This window comes from Sceloporus occidentalis, unplaced genomic scaffold, assembly GCF_023333645.1.
Source record: "Sceloporus occidentalis isolate IW3139 unplaced genomic scaffold, rSceOcc1.0.p SCAF_1, whole genome shotgun sequence".
NCBI lineage: Eukaryota > Metazoa > Chordata > Lepidosauria > Squamata > Phrynosomatidae > Sceloporus > Sceloporus occidentalis.
The window spans coordinates 20,643,268-20,662,409 of NW_028316981.1; the positions used below are offsets into that span (position 1 = coordinate 20,643,268).

General features: G+C 39.9%; 1 protein-coding gene and 1 pseudogene across 1 annotated transcript; both read right to left on the reverse strand.

Moving 5' to 3' along the window:
- Positions 1-782: 782 nt before the first annotated feature.
- Positions 783-11,839, reverse strand: LOC149321081 (vomeronasal type-2 receptor 26-like). The gene is made up of 6 exons (XM_089507083.1): positions 11,640-11,839; positions 10,095-10,386; positions 7,630-8,466; positions 6,220-6,447; positions 4,935-5,061; positions 783-1,690 (listed from the first exon to the last, which is right to left on the reverse strand). The coding sequence occupies exons 1-6, from the start codon at positions 11,837-11,839 to the stop codon at positions 783-785; spliced, it is 2,592 nt and encodes an 863-aa protein (XP_089363209.1).
- A 697-nt stretch (positions 11,840-12,536) lies between these two features.
- On the reverse strand, positions 12,537-17,659 carry LOC149321082 (uncharacterized; annotated as a pseudogene).
- Between the last annotated feature and the right edge of the window lie 1,483 nt (positions 17,660-19,142).

Sequence of the window (19,142 nt, forward strand, 5' to 3'; positions counted from 1 at the left end):
GAAGAACATCCTGACAATAAGAGCTGTTTGAGAGTGGAATAGACTCCCTCAGAGAGTGGTAGAGTCTCCTTCTTTGGAGGTTTTTAAACCGAGGCTGGATGGCCATCTGTTGGGAATGCTTTGATTGTGTATTCCAGCATGGCAGGCAGTTGGACTGCATGACCCTTGAGTCTCTTCAAGCTCTAGGATTCTATGTTTCTAGATCTTTGAATGTCACCCACATAACAGTCCAGAAGTGAATTGGCAGCCAGTGCAGTTTCTTTAAGACCAGTGTTATGTGTTGTCTATATGGTACAGCAATCTGTAGTCTTGCTGCATATTGCACTAATTAGTTTCTGATTCACCTTCAAGGTCAGACTCATGTACAGCACATTACAGTAGTCTACAGTAATATTGCTACATTTTGCCCTGATTCTTCACTATTTTGTTCTGACTTGATCTGTATGTTAGCCTTATATCCAAATGTCCTTCATTTAACAGGAATGTCATGGTTTCAGCTTACCTTCACTCAAACATAAGTAGCATTATATTTGCAGATGCTACAAAGTAAGGGGATCAGACCCTGTGTGAATGAAGATGTTAGGAGCAGGGCCAGCACGAAGTTATCCATCCTTATTTGAGCCTCTCACAATGTTTGAAAAGGGCACCAAAACACTCAGAGTAATCATCATCAGCATGATTCTGAATCATGTCCACAGCACAAATGTTGCTATTACTACTACATGACATCAACATATATATCGCAAAGGATATCACAAGACAAAAAATGGATAGAAAGCCAATTATTTTATTTTCCTGTTCATGATCAGCTGCTCTTTTGTATTTAAATGAGGCTTCAGTACAATGATGTAACATTTGGGAAGAAAAATGCAACCCAGTAACCCAGTGCTGGAAGCCAAGATGGAGAAGATCTGCACAGCCACCATGTATTTACCTTTAGTGCTCAGGTAAGTGGGCACAAAGGACACCCAAACACTGCAAAACACCAGCATGCTGAAGGTGATAAACTTGGCTTCATTGAACCCTCCAGGTAGCTTCCTGGCTAAGAAAGCCACAATAAAAGAAATGATGGCCAGGAAACCCATGTAGCCAAGGGCACTATAAAACATAGTGACAGACCCTTCATTGCACTGCAGGATCATCTGTCCGATCTGGTGATTCATGTCAAGTTCTGGATAGGGAGGAGAGGTGCCAATCCAGATAATGCAGATGCCAAACTGAATAATGGAGCCAGAAAAGACAATGACATTTGCCAATGTCTTCCCCACCCATTTCTGTATTCTGTTACCTGGTTTTGTGGCTATGAATGCCAGTACCACAGTGATTGTTTTTGCCAGAATAGAAGAGATGGCAACTGAAAAGATGATGTTAAAGACAGTTTGGCGAAGAAGGCAAAGCACCTTTTGTGGCTGGCCAATGAATAGAAATGAGGACAGAAAGGCAAGCAGGAGAGAGGCAAGGAGGATGCAGGTGAGGTTACGGTTGTTGGCTTTGACTATTGGAGTGTTGCGGTATTTCAGGAAGATTCCTAGAACAAAACCTGTGGCCAGGCACAAAAACAAGGAAAAGAAAACCAATGTAATCCCCAGAGGGTCTCTGTAAGACAGAAAAACTATAGTTTTGTAAAGACATTGATCTCTGTCCTTGTTTGAGTATTGATCTTCAGAACATACATGACAATGATCTCCATCTGGAAAAGAAAGAAAGAAAGAAATTCAGTAGCTAAAACTCAACCGATATTCCACAGTGCAAACTCTAACAATATTTCATATCTTTAAGTAGTCAAAGAAACCAGCTCTGCTCAAGTTAAAAACCTATTAGTTACACTCCCATCACAGCACTCTTCTCTTCTCTTCCCCAACTCTTTTTCTTTGGTAGTGTTATTTTTGTGTCTTCCCGAGTATTCGTTTGGCTTGTACCAGCTTTTTCTGGGTTAGACATCTCTTTGGCCCCTCATCCTAGCACTGTTTCACTCCTGTCCTCTCCCCCACACTTTTCCCTCCTTCTTGATTTTTTTCCCTCCATCTTGGCTTCTGTTCATGCAAAACTCTCTATTCTGTTCTGGTCAGGCCCCACCTGGAATATTCTTTTAAAAAGAAAGACATGCCTAATGTCCCTGGTTCAGGAGTATATGCAAAAGAGCCAAGTCACAGAGAGTCAGATATAGTTTCCTTGGAGAAAACAGTTAATAGACTCATTTTGCCAAGATGTGCAAGCTATTAGTGGAAGAAATCCAAAGGTTTGGGTAACAACACAGTATCCTCTGGATATGATAAGTTTATTACAATTGTTGTATTTGAACTGGAATAAAAATCCAATAAATAAATGAATACATACAATGAGGAGGGGGAGGGAGAGAAGTGCCATATTTTCATAGTGAATTTCTTAATGATGAGCAAAGGTACCTTGCTTCACCTGGGACAGAAGATGTCCAAAATTACCTAACTTGCTTATGCTCAGTCTCATGCTCACATTTAATCTGCACATGAGGAAACTGTACACTGATTTGACACAGGCTTAAGATTGTTATAAGGATTACTGACATTACATAATAAGGCAGAATGGTGTAGTGGTTTGAGTGTTGGACTATGACTGTGGAGACCAGGGTTTGAATCCTGGCTCAACTATGGAAACCCACTGGATGACCTTGGGCAAGTCATGTTCTCTCAGCCTCAGAGGATGGCAATGGCAAACCCCTCTGAAGAAACTTGCAAAGAAAACCCGATGATTGGGTCCCCATAAATCAGAAATGACTTGAAGGCACACAACAACAACAACAACAACAACAACAACAACATCACATAGAAAAACTGTTACCTGTGTTCAAAAACACTTTAAGGAACTGACTAATTGAGTTCAATTCTGGCTTACTCTTTTGAGCCAGTGGGCTAGGTGGACTGCAGCTGGAAAGACAAAGTGACTTTGAAAGGAAATATTTATTCCCTCCCCATTTGCCCTTTTCCTCACACATACTTGAGTCTGGTAGCTCTCATAGCAGTGACCCCACTCCAGGATTTAATCTGAACTTTGCAGGATCTATCCAGTGTCCTGAACCCTATCCACAGAATTGTTCTAACATCTTAGATCTGAGATTGAGATTGCCCCATGGATAATGAAACTACCAGCTGCCTCTGCTCTCTCTTACACATTTTAGCCTTTCCTTTTCTAATCCCCATTGGGCCAAAATGCAAGATACAGGTACAAAATACAAAATGAACTATTTCCCCATAATGCATACATGAGATGCTTTTTCATTCACAAGTGAGGGCTGTCACTACAAGCCCTCCAACAGCAATGTCCTTTAGTATGGCTGCTTACCAGGTGTGTGTGTGTAGTGCAGAGATCAATGGGCCACTATATAAATCTACATCTCTAAACCAATATGTCTCTAAATGGGAGGGCCATCACAGCTGTGACTTCCTTGATTGGCTAAACACACATTGAGGAACACTGGGGAGAATAGTGACTTTGTGTTCTGCTTCATTGTGTCTTCTACAAAAGTTAGAGACTTGACGTATATCTCATCAACAGTTTTATGAATCTGATACCACTTCAGCTGCCATGGCTTCAGCCTATGGAATCTTGGGATCTGTTATTTGACTGAAATACTGAGATTTAAGAAAAAGTGCTAAAGAGAGTTAGTCCACTTCACTAAACTATAGCACTAAAGCTGTTTTGGAGAAAATTCTAAGAATATCACCAGACTAACCAACTTCCTGTTTTTGATCTGTTTTGTAGATTGGAGTGCATCTGAGCAGGAAATTAGGAATAGGTGCGTGCTGGTCAACTCTTTAATGATTCATTTACAGGTTTTCATAGAATCATAGTGTTGGAAGAGACTTCAATGGTCATCCAGTCTCACCCCCCCTACCATGCAGGAACTCTCAATCAAAGTATCCCCGACAGATGGCCATCCAGCCTCTGTTTAAAGACCTCTAAGGAAGGAGACTCAAATACACTCCAAGGGAGCTCTTACTGTCAGGAGGTTCTTCCTAATGTTGAGGTGGAATCTATTTTCCTGGAGCTTGCATCCATTGCTCCGGGTCCTGTTCTCTGGAGCAGCAGAAAAAAAGCTTTCTCCCTCTTCAATATGACATACCTTCAAGTATTTAAACAGGGCTATCATATCACCTCTTAACCTTCTCTTCTCCAGGCTAAACATCCCCAGCTCCCTAAGTCGTTCCTCATAGGGCATGGTTTCCAGACCCTTCACCATTTTAGTCTCCCTCTTTGGAAACGCTCCAGTTTCTCAACATCTATCCACCATCTTGAGGGAGAGAAAGGCAAGGCAGCTCCAATAGGCCTCCTAATGTGGATTCAGAAGAACTAAATATTATATTTCAAATATGTGATAAAAAGCTTGTTATTGTTGTTGTACACCTTCAAGTCATTTCTGACTTATGGCAACCTTAAGACTAACCTATCACAATATTTTCTTGGAAGAATTTGTTCAGGAGAGGTTGCCCTTGCCTTCTTCTGAGGCTGGGAGGATGTGACTAGCCCAAGGTTACCCCAACTGGGTTTCCATGGCTGAGCAAGGATTCAAACCTTAGTCTGCCAGTGTCCTAGTCCATCATTCAGACCATTGCACCACATTGGCTCTCAGTGAAAAATCTCCATCTAAAAATTTTGGAATAGAATTTTGCAAAGAAGACTATGCTTTGTGCAAAACTGCGTTCTCAGACCCCAGCACAGTTATTTTTTAAACTGTATCTGGTCTTTATATCCTTGGTGAAGAGAAAGCTGGTGGCTCTGAAATCTTTGGAGCAGAGGATCAACTTTAACATTAGTTTGAAGGTTATATGTGCTATCCAAGGTACTGAACTATTTGGCATGCAGAAGTTCAGACAAATATTTAGAGCACAGTAAACACTCTACTGTCATCATATCCACCCACCTGCCTCTTTGCCTGCTGTTTCTTTAGAAACACCTACCTGTGCGGGTAGAAATGGTCCCCTCCATGCATGGAGCACAATCATAGCAGCAAACTGGCTGACCTTCTGGAACTATCTTCCTGTATCCTGGTTGGCAGCTTGGTGTACAGACAGAACAGGGCCTTGTCTATAAAGTGTGAAGAAAAGAAGTGTTGAAGACTTTTCCTTTTCGTCCACTGAAATGGAATTTGAGCAAATTAACTATACTCTTAACCATCTCTTCTCTAGGGTAAACATAGGGAGCTGGGTATGTTTATCCTGGGGAAGAAAAGGTTAAGAGATAACAAGATAGTTACATTTAAATATTTGAAAGGGTGTCATATTGAAGACGGAGCACGCTTGTTTTCTGCCGCTCCAAAGAATATAATATGGAGCAACAGATTCAAACGACAGGAAAAGAGATCCTGCCTAAACATTAGGAAGAACTTCCGGATGGTAAGATTTTTCAACCATAGAAGACCCCTTGAAAGTATGGTAAGAGTGGAATGGTAAGAGTGGAATACACTGCATGGGAATGTGGTAGAATCTCCTTCTTTTGAGGTTTTTAAACAGAGGCTGGGTGAACATCTGTTGGGATTGCTTTGATTGTGTGTTCCTGCATAGCAAAAGGTTGGACTGGATGGCCCTTGAGGTCTCTTCCAGCTCTATGATTCTACGATTCTGTGATGACAGGCACATGGTTCTGGAAATGAGGTATCATTGGCCTTTCAGATGTTGATGAAGAACTGGGCATGGTGAAAAACAGAATCTAGCAACCTGGATGTTTTCTAGGTTTTCTAGCCTTGGTCTTGGTCTTCTAGAATAACTGACAGGGAGAAAATTGTGTGAGAGTTCAGGGAAAAGTTACGAAAGGATATAGTTGTAACTAAGAGCCTTAGATCTGTTTTGTGCTACAACTTGCACAGGCCCTGGCCAGGCTGGGTAGGTCTGTAGATAACTGTAAAACATTGTGGTGGAGATGGGATTTCTCTATATTTGTTGTTGCAACTTAAAGGCTAAAATTTATTGTGGCACATGCTTCAATAAGTTAGTGGCCAGAACCAGATTGTTCTGGTCTCTAAGGTGCTACACAGTACTTCTCGTACATGCTCTCAGAAATATCTGGTTGCACTCCAGCAATGTTATCCCGTGTTGCAAATGAGGGGTTGAAAGGCTAAGATACAGTGGTTGGACACAATTAATGAATATACCATTAATTTTAACAGATGGCTTCCAGGCCTATATTTTACTTTAACAACTACTCTGTACATTACACTAGCTTGTAGAATACGAACACATTTCCCACCTGTTTAAACCACTTGGGCCACACAATGGTCTCTTCATGAATAGTTATCTCTACAAATGAAGAAACCTGGCTCTCTAGCTTCCCAACTTTTACCCTTCTGGCAGATTCATTAGGAAATGTGACTAAATTCACAATCTCATAGTTGGCCACCAATTCCCCATCCTCATCAAAAGACACCTCTTCCAAGGTTGTACTGTTAAAGCGGACATTTCTCAGAAAAGGGTGAAGCTGGAAAGAAGGGGAAACATCTGTGTTTACAAAAGGGACAGATGACTTAAGGGCAAAATAGACAAGCAGGAAGGGGTGGCTTGAAGCTGCCCCTTCCCAAGAAAGATTGGGGCCATGGCAACCACACACCACAGCCCCAATCCATGTTGAAGCCACCTCAAAAAGGAGCAGAACAGATCCACTCCATTTTGGGCTAGGAAAAAGCCGTCTTTAGCAGCCCCACCACCCAGCTTTCAGAGCGTCTTGAAGCTGCCAATGTCTGGGCAGCTGGGTGGTTTCAGGCCAGCTTCAGGCATCATCAGAGTGTGTGGCATATAGATGCTGTGCTCTAAAAATGCCCAGATGCGCACATGGGTGTGTGTGTGTGCATTTCACCCATCTGTTTGGGCCCTTAGAAGCATTGCTTCTGCCTTTCCAAACACAGTAGTAAATCTGCCCTGTTCTGAAGTAAGTGAAGTAGTAATGTTCAGAAGCAGTGTTGAACAGTAGCTCAAGTGTTAGACTTTAGTCATCTCTGACAGAGCATGCTGGTGCCTCACAAAACTACAAATCCCAGGATTCTGTAGGATGTTTTCAAAGACTATTCACAGCTCAAGACCTATTCTAAATAATAACAATAATAAAATAATTTTTAAAATCACATGTGGCAGTTTTGCACTAAAAACAACAGTTTCTGCACAGAAAATAATATTTTTTAGCATAGAGAATAAGTCCCCAACTAAGCATTCTTTGCATAGGAAACATCATTTTTCTCCATGGAGAATAGCATTACTGCACAGAAATATTATTTTCCATGCAGAAAAGGCTTTTTCATGTCCGGGAAATTCTGTTTTCTGTGCTAAACAACTACATATGATTTTTTCATGGAATAAATCTTAAAATGTGACAATTCCCATTAGTCCAGAATCTTTCTCATCAGGGTTTCTGAACAGTTAAGAAACATTTAAAAAAAAAAAATCATATATTTTTTGAGACAGCCAAATTTCTGTCTGGAGTCTCAGAGAGCAAAACAAAGATCCCTTTATTCATTTATTTGGATTGTTTTAGCTGGACAGACCAAGGATTCAGCTTGGAGTCTTCTGCATGTAAAACAATGGCTGGCATCATGTTAGGGACATACACATACAGGTTGATATTCCCTCCCTCCCTCTGCAGTGCAGCTAGAATGATTCTTTTTCTTACCTGCCATAACTGTGTTATATCTGTAAGGTCCAGTCCATCTTCTGCTTTCATCCTGTGGCTAGATAAGGCTGTGATCATGGTATGGAAGGCATGTGCCACAACATAGACAGCATTGTAAATATTGTAGCTCTCAGGAGACATGCCTTTTTCCAGCAAAGCTGAAGGACGGCTTTCCAAGTTTTCCTTCACTTTGCATCTTTTCCAGGTCTTCTGTGATAATCTGTGGTCAGGATCATAGCACTCAAGTGTTTCTGACCAAGCATGATCAAGGGAATCATCACTTTGAATCAAGAAAAGATCTTGAAATTTTGACTTCCTGTCTGTTTGGATGATGAAAGACAATGCACCATGGAAGAATTTAATATCCCAGTATGAAAAAGAAGTGCTTAAGGTGAAGCCCCATAAAGCTGTGGAGATCCAAACTTTTCCTGGAGGGGCATACACCTCTTCTTCATTTTTGACTAGCACAAAAGGCAGCAGAAGCATCGAGTCAGAATCACCATAATAAATGAACACATTGGATTTCCTTTGTCTAAGGTGTGCCAGGAAATCAAATAATTCTTGTTCTGAAACATGAATGCCATCAGAATATATTTGTGGAAATCTGCATATGAAAGCTACACAAATCCCACTCTCAGCAAACATTGCCTCCAGGGTTCTCAGAAATTGATCTCCACCATCATTTCTTGGAGCAACAAGACTGACCCAGGTCCACCTGAAATACAGGAGCAACTTTACAATCCCCATGAACTGTGGCCTTTCTTTAGGCCTCATCCAATAGGAGGGGAAAGAATGAGATTTTCTACTCAGAATATGATTGATAAAGCCATAAGTGAGCTGGTGAGAAAAGGAATCAATATTTAGTGTTGTAAATAATTCTCAGACACTACTAGCTTAAATGGTTTTTGTCTAAGAGTGCATTCCTGTTCACACTTACTCAGAAGAACTAACAATCGTTGAATTCATTGGGATTTTCTCCCAAAACCATGAACATCAATCTCCTACACACTTGTTGTGGGTGTATGTCATATTAAATTTATTAGGGTTTAATTCTGAGCACACATGTATAGGAGTGCATAGGAAAAGCATGTTATAAAGTAAGACCAAAAGTTTCACCCTTTGATATATTTCTAAAATTTAAATATACTGTATATTTATTGCTTTTTAACTGGAACAATAAATCAAAATATATTAGTTAGGAGCAAAAGCTACTGCACAAGAAGGTAATGAACAGGCAGTTCTCAGAATTTTTGTAAATGCTTAAGAAGTTTTTAAAAAGAGTACATTTGCCATACAAATCATATTAAAATTTCCATAATTGGAAAGACCTTGGATCATATGCAACTTTTGTAGACTGGATTTGAGCAACTGAGATATAACAATGTGCTGTGGCACTGGTTTGTTTGTTTTTTGTCTCTCTGTGTGTATGTGTGTTTTAAGTTTTCTGTTCTGTACTGAGATTTTTTTTTTGTCTTTTAGTTTATTAGTTATTCTTGTATTTTAATGGGATAGTTAGTCTAATCATGGTATATTATTTTTGTCATGACTTTTTAGATTGTACACCATTGGCAGATTATGTGTTGATTTTATGATATCTGTAAAGCACCATGTAGATTTATGGAGCTATATAAATAAACAACAACAACAACAATTTTTCATTCTGCTGTAATACATTTAGTAGATATCATTAATAATTATTAATAATTATTACTACTTCATTGGAATCCTTTCTCCACATTTTCCCTCATATTTGTCATTTCTTCTATACTGGGCCAAGGGGAGGAATGGTGCAAGGTATTTCCCCAGAAATATGATGATGATGATGATGATGATGATGATGATGATGATGATAGAAAGAAGTTTTTTTTAAAGGGATGTTGCTCTAAAATGTAATTTTTTATCCTGGGGACACCCATGTCCAATCCCCCTCCCAAACTTTTCATTCATTACTTCGTGGTCCTTGAGAAAAAAGATGCAACAGAAAAATTGTTTTGATTCTTTTATATGGGTTTTATCTTTTTGTTGTTGTTGTGTGCCTTAAAGTTGTTTCCAACTTATGTCAAACCTTTCACAGGGTTTTCTTGGCAAAATTTTTATCAGAGAGGGTTTGCCTTTGCCTTCCCTATGAGACTGAGAGAGTGTGATGTGCCTAAGGTCACCCAATTGGTTTCCGTGGCTGGGTGGGGATTCATATTTTGGTCTCCAGAGTCATGTGCAAACCATTATGCCACAGTGGCTCTCCTTAATCTTGCTAGTATTGCTAACAAAAGGCAAATTTTGTGACTTTACAAAGTACATATTGATCATAGCTCTCTTGAAGCAGATAACAGAAAAATCCCAAATTAAGAAACAGATTTTACTACAGCATCCCAAGCATATTCCGGTTTCACATTTCTGAGAAGACTACAATTCTAGCAGCTAAGAGTTTGGACTGAGATATACTCAAGTGCCAGTGCTGTCCTTACCTGAGGGACTTTGTAGAGTTCTAAGATGGTTGACATCTGAAAAAAGGTTTCAAAGTCCCCTCCTTGGATAACAGCCAGGAGTTTTTCTTGCCTTCCACACCTGAAATTAGGGATCATCCAGTGCCCAGTAGACAGCAGGTCTATTGTGGCTTCATAGACTATTCTTAAGCTAAAATAATTTTCATAGATGTTGTAGCCAAGAGTAAGGTTGGGTAAGAGCAGTGGATTTTGATTGATCTCATTAACAGCTGTCAATATGGCCAGGACATGCTGATAGTTCCTCTCCAATAAGCTGCAATGAAAATTAAATAGAGGTTTATCCAACCAAAACACTATGCTCTAGTCCAGGGGCAGGGTTTATGAAGACTTCCAGATATTATAGGACTCCAAATCCAGCAGCATTGATTAGCATAGCCAAGGGTGAGGAATGCTTGGATTTCTAGTCTGACAGCATCTGGTAGGCTGTATGAGTTCCACTTCTACTCTAGTCCTCTTTTAACTAAAGTGAGATGTATATCTGTGATGGGATGGTGCTTGAAGAACACACTATAGCCATTTATGTTCATGTCCATTCAGAATGTAAGAGATATCCTGAAAAATCAATTTTCCTGTAGGTATATAGTTGGCCATTGTATTACAAAGGCCTAAATCAGCCCTTGGTCAGATCTTTCTGAGTTTTTCTTATGATTTGAATACGGTTGAGTTTCCTGTGTTCAAAAATCTCTCTCAGACGCCCCAAGAAAAAAAGAGGCCAAAGCCCCTGAATTTCTGCTTTATTACCAGTATACATTTTTTTTCACTTTCATGAGTGAAATTACAAGAAAAGAAATTATATCTAAACATTAGGAAGCACTTTTTCACTGTAAGAATAGAATAGACTGCCTCAGAGGGTGGTGGACCCTCCATCTTTAGATATCTTTCAACAGGACGGACATCTTTCAGAAGTGCTTTAGCTGTGCATTCCTGCATGGCAAGGGGATGACCCTTGCAGTCCCTACCAACTCTAAAATTATATGATTAGTAGGTGTTGAATTGATGGACATATTGAACTGATGGACAAGCTTTTAAATTGCTTCAAATTCTATTTGATAGTTAATTTATAATGTTAATTTTTATGTTTTTAGTAAAGCAAACTTTTATTAGTTTCCATTTTGATTTTGGAGTCCCAGGAAAAGGGGGGAGAGTAGCATTAAATCCTCCTCCTGCATTTCCATGAATTAGTTTATCCATTAATGATGAAGATGACAGATGTAATGTAACTGAGGGTTCTTTATCTACTACAATTTGAGTCTGGCTTTCTCCCAGCTTCAAAACTTGCAGATCAAATTGAATCTATATAATAAGAGATGTATTTGTGACAGCATTAAAATCTCCAAGTGTAACCAGTGCTTTCCCTATTACATTGCAAAACATCTCCCCCACCCCAAACATTAGAGCTCAAAAGTCTCCTGCTGTCTGAGAAGTCATTAATAATTTAGCCTGGAAGGATGCATCCAGATCAAAAAGACTAAGAAGAAGAAGAAGCTAATATCAGTAGACACTTACGGTGTGAAGTCATGAGTAGGGTCAGATATGAATACATGTGCTGGATACACAGTTGTCCTTATAGGTATAACCCCACCAATGAGATAATCTCCTAGTCTGTAATAATTATATGGTGGATACATTTTTAAATCTGACAAATCTAGATTTTCTTTCCTCATTATGCCCAAGGGCAAATTAATTAATAATAGTAGCAAGATCATAAGGGGAGAGGAGCACAAACAATCCACAGACACCTAATTTCAGTTAAGCGTATTATATTCATCTTGTTTGAGGAGAGGTTTGCAACCTAAGAAGTCCAGCTCCTTTGGAAGCTTCTTACTGGGTTCAGCTGAGTGTTCAGGCCACACTACCATTGATATAAATTCAAGCTTCAATCCTAAGTATCTCAAATACAGTATAACAGTTCTCTTTCCCAGTATGATGCAAGAAATTATAATTGATCTCAAATGTGACATCCGGAGTGGGAAATGCTGTGGGACTTTGGTACAAGGAAAACACAGATCAATCACAACAATTGCAATAATTACAGGGGGGAAATAATCACCACCTCAAAGTTGTATGTTCTCTTTGCACCTGTATGCATACCAGGTGCGCAGCAGAAGAAAACATGTTTACAGAAGTCCATGCCATGTTTTGCTGCAAAAGGAATGTGAGCAGATGTTTAATAGGGGAAAGTTCTTAGAAGAACCTGGAACTTATGTGTGTGTTTTTGTGTGTGTGTGTGTGTGTGTGCATGCTTTTGCTTTTCTTGCCAAGATAACCCTGTAATAGGTTTACCATAAATATCAATAAATGTATATCCAGTATGAGTGAGATCAACATTATATCCACATTCGTAAAGTTTTTCAAGTTGAGATACCCAAGAAATCCCAGATTCACTTCTATATCACTGTAACTGCACTCAGTTATGCAACAGTCCACTGTGGTTTGATGAAGAAAAGTCAGCCAAATGCATCATGGGCATTACCCTACTTCCAGTTTGTGTGCTGCTGTTCTTCTCATTCTGCAAAAGGAGGAGACGGACCATTGTTGACTGGTCAACTTGAGTCAAGAGGGAATCTCCTACGGAGGCCCTCAGTCTTTTTTCCTTGGATGCTGCTGCTACCAACCAAACAATAAAAATGCTAGGATACAAACAGAGAACACTGTCAGTTGCATTGGCTCACCTCTACCTGCAGAGTTTTCAAGACATATCAATAATACTACTAATAGTGTTTACTTTGCTACTCAAGTGAAGGTGTTCTGTATGTATACATATCTTTGACATACTTCCCCTTCACATGGCTAACCAAGCTGTGGCTTCTGCAGAATGTGAGTAGCACGCAGGACAGGGGCCAAGAATACAATCTTATAATCACCTCATGCTTTGAAAGGTCATATATGTGGGACTGACTAATTTTCCTGCTGTTCCCAAAGCACTCCAACAAGCTACTGCTTCAGCATCACAGCATATTGCATTCTGACTTTGAGAAGTTCAGCTAGCACAAACTCTAAAAAAAAAAAAATCAACTATTTTACTGAGTACTGTAGTTTTGTGAGGTGAACCTACTAAGGGATTTTCTTGGCAGGTTTTCTGCCAAATATCTCTGGACAGAAAATATTTCAGCAAATATTTCTTCAAAATTCATGTCACATGTGAATTCTGCACAGAATAACTCCCAAACTACAAATAGTCTTTGAAAGATGCACAGCTTTTGATGACTTTCTTGCAAAAGAAAGAAAATTGCTAAAATAACTTGTTGCTTCCTTCAAGAACTAATTTAGTGAAGAACTAATCCCTTCTGCAATACAGCACTTACCTCTGCAACCACCAGCCCAAGAAAGCACAAGGTAAGACATGCCAAAACCATTCGAATCACATTCTCAGAGCTGAGTTTTCTCAAGGCTGCTGCACCTGCATGTAAAAAGAAAGTATTATCTACTTTCTGTGGAAGGGGGAACAGAAAGTAGACTTGTGGATGAAGATCTTCCCAGAACCCCAAAACTGAGACTCCATACCACAAATTTTTGTTGCACCCCATTTCTTTTTTGTTTTTGTTTTTCTTTCAACCATCCACAGCTAGAAAATATTTTTTAAATATATAAATTCCAAAAAGCAAGCCTTGATTTTACCATTTTATGTAAAGGACATCATTTTATTATGCCATTGTATTTAATGGAACTTGAACACTCACAGATTTTAGTATCCGTGGAGGGTCCTGGAACCAAATTCCAGCAGACCCACTGTACTATGGGGCTAAATGACTGGGACTTCAGAGCTACTGCAGCATTGTGATTCTACATATGCTCTAGAGTGTTCATTTATGAGTGATTTATGACTGTTCATTTCAACTCTTCAGTACTGTTTTTAATCACTTGGTTGTAGTGTGATTTTACTGCTTTGAATGTTGTTCTTGGGTTGAGGTTTTGTTATTGTTGTTGTTATGTTTCCAGGGATCATCCTCAAATATAGACTGTTGAGGTGAAAACTCAGTTAAAAAAATATGTCTAAAGTCCCTTCCACACATTCCCTGTATATGTTATAATGAATAATTTGTGTACGTCATTGTGGTGCCACAATGCCATGCCATCCATGCACATGTTGGAAAAGACTCCAAAAAGATATAAATATATTTTGACCGGATCTTAGAAAAGTTACTTCCACTGGCCATGCTGGCTGAGAGATTGCTGGACTTGCAGGCCAAAAAAGTAAATGAAGAATGATGTATATTCTTTTTGTCCATTCTGTGCTCCCAGAAAAGTATGGGAGGAGGCAATTTGTAGTCTTTTATACACCATCGGACAGCAACTACTATCTGTCCTAGACAGCATAATCAGTGGTGAGGAATGAAGGGAGCTACAGTCACCACAACCTCCCAGTGGCATCCCTCAGGTTGATATCAATGGGTCTGAGGGGGAGCAAATTGTTTTGCCCTCCCCACCATCCACCCAGACCACTACAGCCCCCACCAAAGGCATCCAGGATCTGTTGTGACTTTTGCTGCACTAGATCTTGAAGACATCACCGCCGTCTCCCCCCCCCCCCCACATCCTGAGGTGAGGCAGTGCTGCAGCCTTTGAAGGGCCCAGTGCGGCTTCTGTGCAAGTGGGAAGCTTGTCCAGTAGCTATGCAAGTCCCCTCAGGTGTACCACTCCAACAGGTGACACACACACCCTGGGATGTCACCTGATGTCATCCACACCCCCATAGTGTTGACACTTCAGCTATGTAGGTTCCACACCTTTCTGTGCAAAGACAGCCTTATCTTCTGCCTTTGTCTTGAATAGCTAATTCTCTTTCTCAAAATCTACCTCTTCTTCCCCCTTCAGTCCTCCTTCCTCTTACCTTTGTCTATTGTATTGTCCTTCCTGTTATCTGTTAAATTGGGCTGAGAGAGATGGAGGAAAGGATGATATATATAATAAGCAGACAATTATGCTTTTCTTCCCAACAGGATATTAGCATTCTGGATAAAAATTGGGATTTGTTTTTTTCAATCCACCCTCCCTTTTTTCTTTTACAAAGGAAGGTGACAAAGTGGGGCATGCTCCTTCCTTCTTCCTAAATTGTACAGTCCAACCTCCATATCCACAAGATGGGTTTCATTGACCCACATCTGGTAGAAAAAAATGATCAGTGAATTCCCAGACGAGTCTTATGTATCTGCACTCAAAGGGAAGTTTTAATGCATTCACTGGCATTTGCTAGTTGCTACCAAGTAAATGGGTATTGGGCCAGTGTAGCATAATGGTTTGAATGTTGGACTAGGTCTGAGAGGCCAGGGCTCAAATTTCTGCTCAGACAAGAAAACCCACTGGATGGCCTTGGGCAAGTCAAAGTCTAAAGTCTATCTCACGGAGTTTATCCCATGCAGAAACGGGATTTAAATTGGTAAAATCCTGCAAAAGCAAGCTCTTTTTAAGATGATATCAGGGGGCATCCTGCACAGAAAGTGGACAAATCCCACAAAAGAGGGATCATTTTCAGATCATGTCAGGGGCACTGAGTATCAATCTGACATTAAATCACACAGAAAGTGGACAAAATCAGCTATTTTTTACTTTTGGAACTTTCCCAAAAGTAAAAGGGGGGGATTTTGTCCACTTTCTGTGGGGATTAATGTCAAATTAATGCTCAATGCCTTCAATGTGTATGAAAACGATCCCGCTTTTGCGGGATTTTTCCAGGATTTAAATTGGGCACTTAGCCTTCATGTGATAAACTCCTAAGAAGGAATGCAGTAGCAAACTTCCTGTGAAGAAATCATGTCAAGAAAACCTATGGAATTGCCACAAGTTGGAAATGACTTGAAGGTGCACAACAACAAATGGACATAGTTCAACATCATACTAGTGCCTGACTTCTACAGTTCTTCTAGGTTCAATACAATATCAAACTAACACTCAACTTTTAGTGCAATGGAAACTTCTTTTCCTCCCACTCAGCACCTCTACTGCCCAAACATTGAAAAATGAGAACTCCAAGTTGGTTTCCCAGCCATCTAGAGCAGGTTTTCGGGACACTCGACAGGGTACATGGTGGTGAAGGAAGAAACTCCTTCTTCTAATACTTGTACTGAAATCACCTATTAGCACCTGGTCCAAGAGTTCACATCAGAAAGCAATATTTGAAATATATGGTAGCTGAGCATTCATATCACTCCCTTCTGTTCCTTACCTCCAGTTACTGTAAGATTTACAGTTGTATGGTGTTTTGCACCCAAGGTTCGTATGGTTGCTTGGTACATCCCAGCATCCTTTACTCTCACAGGGTGAATCATTAGGGTACCATTCCTAAGAATATCTGCCCGGTGCTGATATGCATCAGCCACCTCTGTGTCAACATTACATTCTCTTTCCCACCACTGATCAGAGATTCCATGTTGACTGCAATTGTCCATCATGGACACAAGGATTGGGATATTCCTTCTAAGGGTGATAATTTCCCATTTGATGCTAATGAAGTCCCAGAAAGGATTTGGAGGCTGAAAGGAGCAGGGAAGCAGAGCTGTTTGATGAACAGCAGCAATGACTGAATGGTGGGTTGTGGAAATGGCCATTGCTGCTGACATATCTGAAAGAAATAGACAAAAACAAAACATCTGAATTGGTAGAATGCCCTAATACACTCAAGAGTTGGATACATTTCTAATGTAACCAATACTTATTTAGTAAATCCAGCAAGGGAAACTTCTCTTCATTCTGTTAATTATCAAATTATTTTAAAGAGGCATTTTTTCTCTCTAATGAGCACATTAGTTAACAATATATAATATATTTGTTTTTATATATATTATTTCTATTCATAATGGCCAGAATCCTGTATCAGCTACTGTCTATAATTATATTTAACTCTCCTGGCCCTAACCTCCTAGCCCCAGACCTGATGGGAACATCATTCTCCCGTGCTCCAGTCACTGGCAGAATGAATTTCCTTCCCCCTATGTAGCTGATGCCCAGCAAAGTAGGTTTGGAAGGTAGTTATCATCATGGCAATAGTGTCAAAATTGTGACTAAATAGTGGCAGTGAACACAAAACAGTTATGGAAAGGTAACTGTTTCATATTCATGATTGCTGTGGTATAGTGGTTTGAGCATTGGACCCAGGACTCAGGAGACCAGCATTCAATTACCAGCTCAGCCATAAAACCCACTGGGTGACCTTAGGCAACTCACATGCTCTCAGCCTCAAATGGCAAGCCTCCTCTAGAGAAATCTTGCCAAGAAAACCCCATGATAGGTTCTCCTTATGGTTGCCATAAGTTAGAAATGACTTGAAGGCACACAACAACAATAACAACAAATACAGTCACTATTTTGACTACCATGAAGGAGAATTGAGACACTAACTCCTTGTCATGGCCTTCAGCTCTTCATAGAACATAAAATAACTCACTAATCCATCTATAAAATCCTTATATGAAATAGTCTTTTCCTACATATTTGTCCACCAACACTGATTCCCAAGAAGGAACTTCCAAAATATAATCTTCTGCTTTCTACTCACCTAAAAGGATCCAGGAGAATATCACACCAATCATTCTGATTGATGGTTGCACAATTGTTCTTCAGAACAATGCCAATTTCAACGGACACTCAATGTAAAATCATTCTCTTTTCTTCAGCACAAGAAGAAGTTTAAGGCTTTTACATTACTGTTTCGCTTTTACTTGCTCAGCTAAAGGTTTGATTTCCCCAAAATGAGAAAAATAGTCCATACTTGAGTAATGTGATCACTTGAAACACTATTTATGCTGAACAAAGGATGTGGTCTAGAAACTGAAAGGTCTGAATACCTGCCACACTGAATCTCTAGCATGGGCAGCCAGTAGTAGAACAGAAATAATTATTTGCATCATTTCAGAGAATTTTGGCACTTAGAAGTGAAGAATAAACAGGAATATGGAAGCTTTGTTAAGGTGAAATAATCGGGAGGTGAGGAACTGAAAGTCATGTAGGGGTGGCCTCTGTGGAAAAATGAACCATAGCTGTAGAATAGTAGATTGGTTTGGCAGCAAGCCTCAGTATGGCAAGTGGTAGCAGCCCTTTGGCAAGAGCAGGTCAAGGAACAGAATCTAGGCCTCTTTGCCATTTGCATTGTCTTGTTGCCTTGGGCATTTGGACATTTGAACTCGCACGGATCACTCTACACTGGTTCTCTCAGATCAGTTGCAACTGCAAAAAATGAAATCAAGTTTGAAACATAGTAGAAGGAAATTGCAACAATTAACATACCTGATTTAAATGCAAATCAAAGTAATTTGCATAATATGCAGATTTGATCCCCAGATTTGAGGAACTGCTATGAATGTTGGACTGCAACTCTGGAAATCATGGTTTGATTCCCCACTTGGCCATGGAAACCCAGTGGGTGACCTTATGTGAGTCTCAGCCCCAGAAAATCCCATGGTAGAGTTGCCATATATTGGAAACAACTTGAAGGCACACAACAACAACAACAACAACAACAACAACAACAACAACAACATAGATCACTCTTGAACAAGCCTCTTCTTGGGATGCATGGGTTTTTGGAGATGACCCAAGGTACTGACAAGATAAAATAGCAACTCTTTAAACTTTGCTTCTTAAAAAGAAGAAATGAATGCTAAGAAGGACCTAGAAGTTCTGAAGTCAGGGGTGTCCAGTTCCTGTCATCCTTTGTACAGTAATGGTGCCACATCTCAAAGCAAATAAATTCCAAAGGAAGACAGTTGGTAAAAGCAAAAGAGGGGCATGCCATAACTCATTAGGACATTGTGGTACATTCAGCCAAACAAACACATTAACACAAACACTGAGTGCAGCCCACATTCACCACACACCCCTACTGATGCCACTATTTCAATATGCTGTACCGCGCTTTGATCATTTTTTGGAAAAGCGGGCTATAAATAAACAGTATTATTATTATTAATAATATAAGTTTAGGCTTGTTCCCCCTTTAAAAAGCTTTAGATCTTTCTAAGTACCAGGTCAAAAGATTCACTTCTGCTCTGAAAGTTCCCCTTTCATTTTCGACTC

Bases quoted from the DNA above. Each gene is read 5' to 3' on its own strand.
- LOC149321081 (XM_089507083.1), bottom strand. From the start codon at position 11,839: ATGATCTTGCTACTATTATTAATTAATTTGCCCTTGGGCATAATGAGG. The intron at 8,467-10,094 runs GTAAGGACAGCA...TTTTCTCACCAG, and splicing joins AACTCTACAAAGTCCCTCAG to CTCACTTATGGCTTTATCAA. The intron at 1,691-4,934 runs GTAGGTGTTTCT...TTTCTTTTCCAG, and splicing joins GACCATTTCTACCCGCACAG to ATGGAGATCATTGTCATGTA.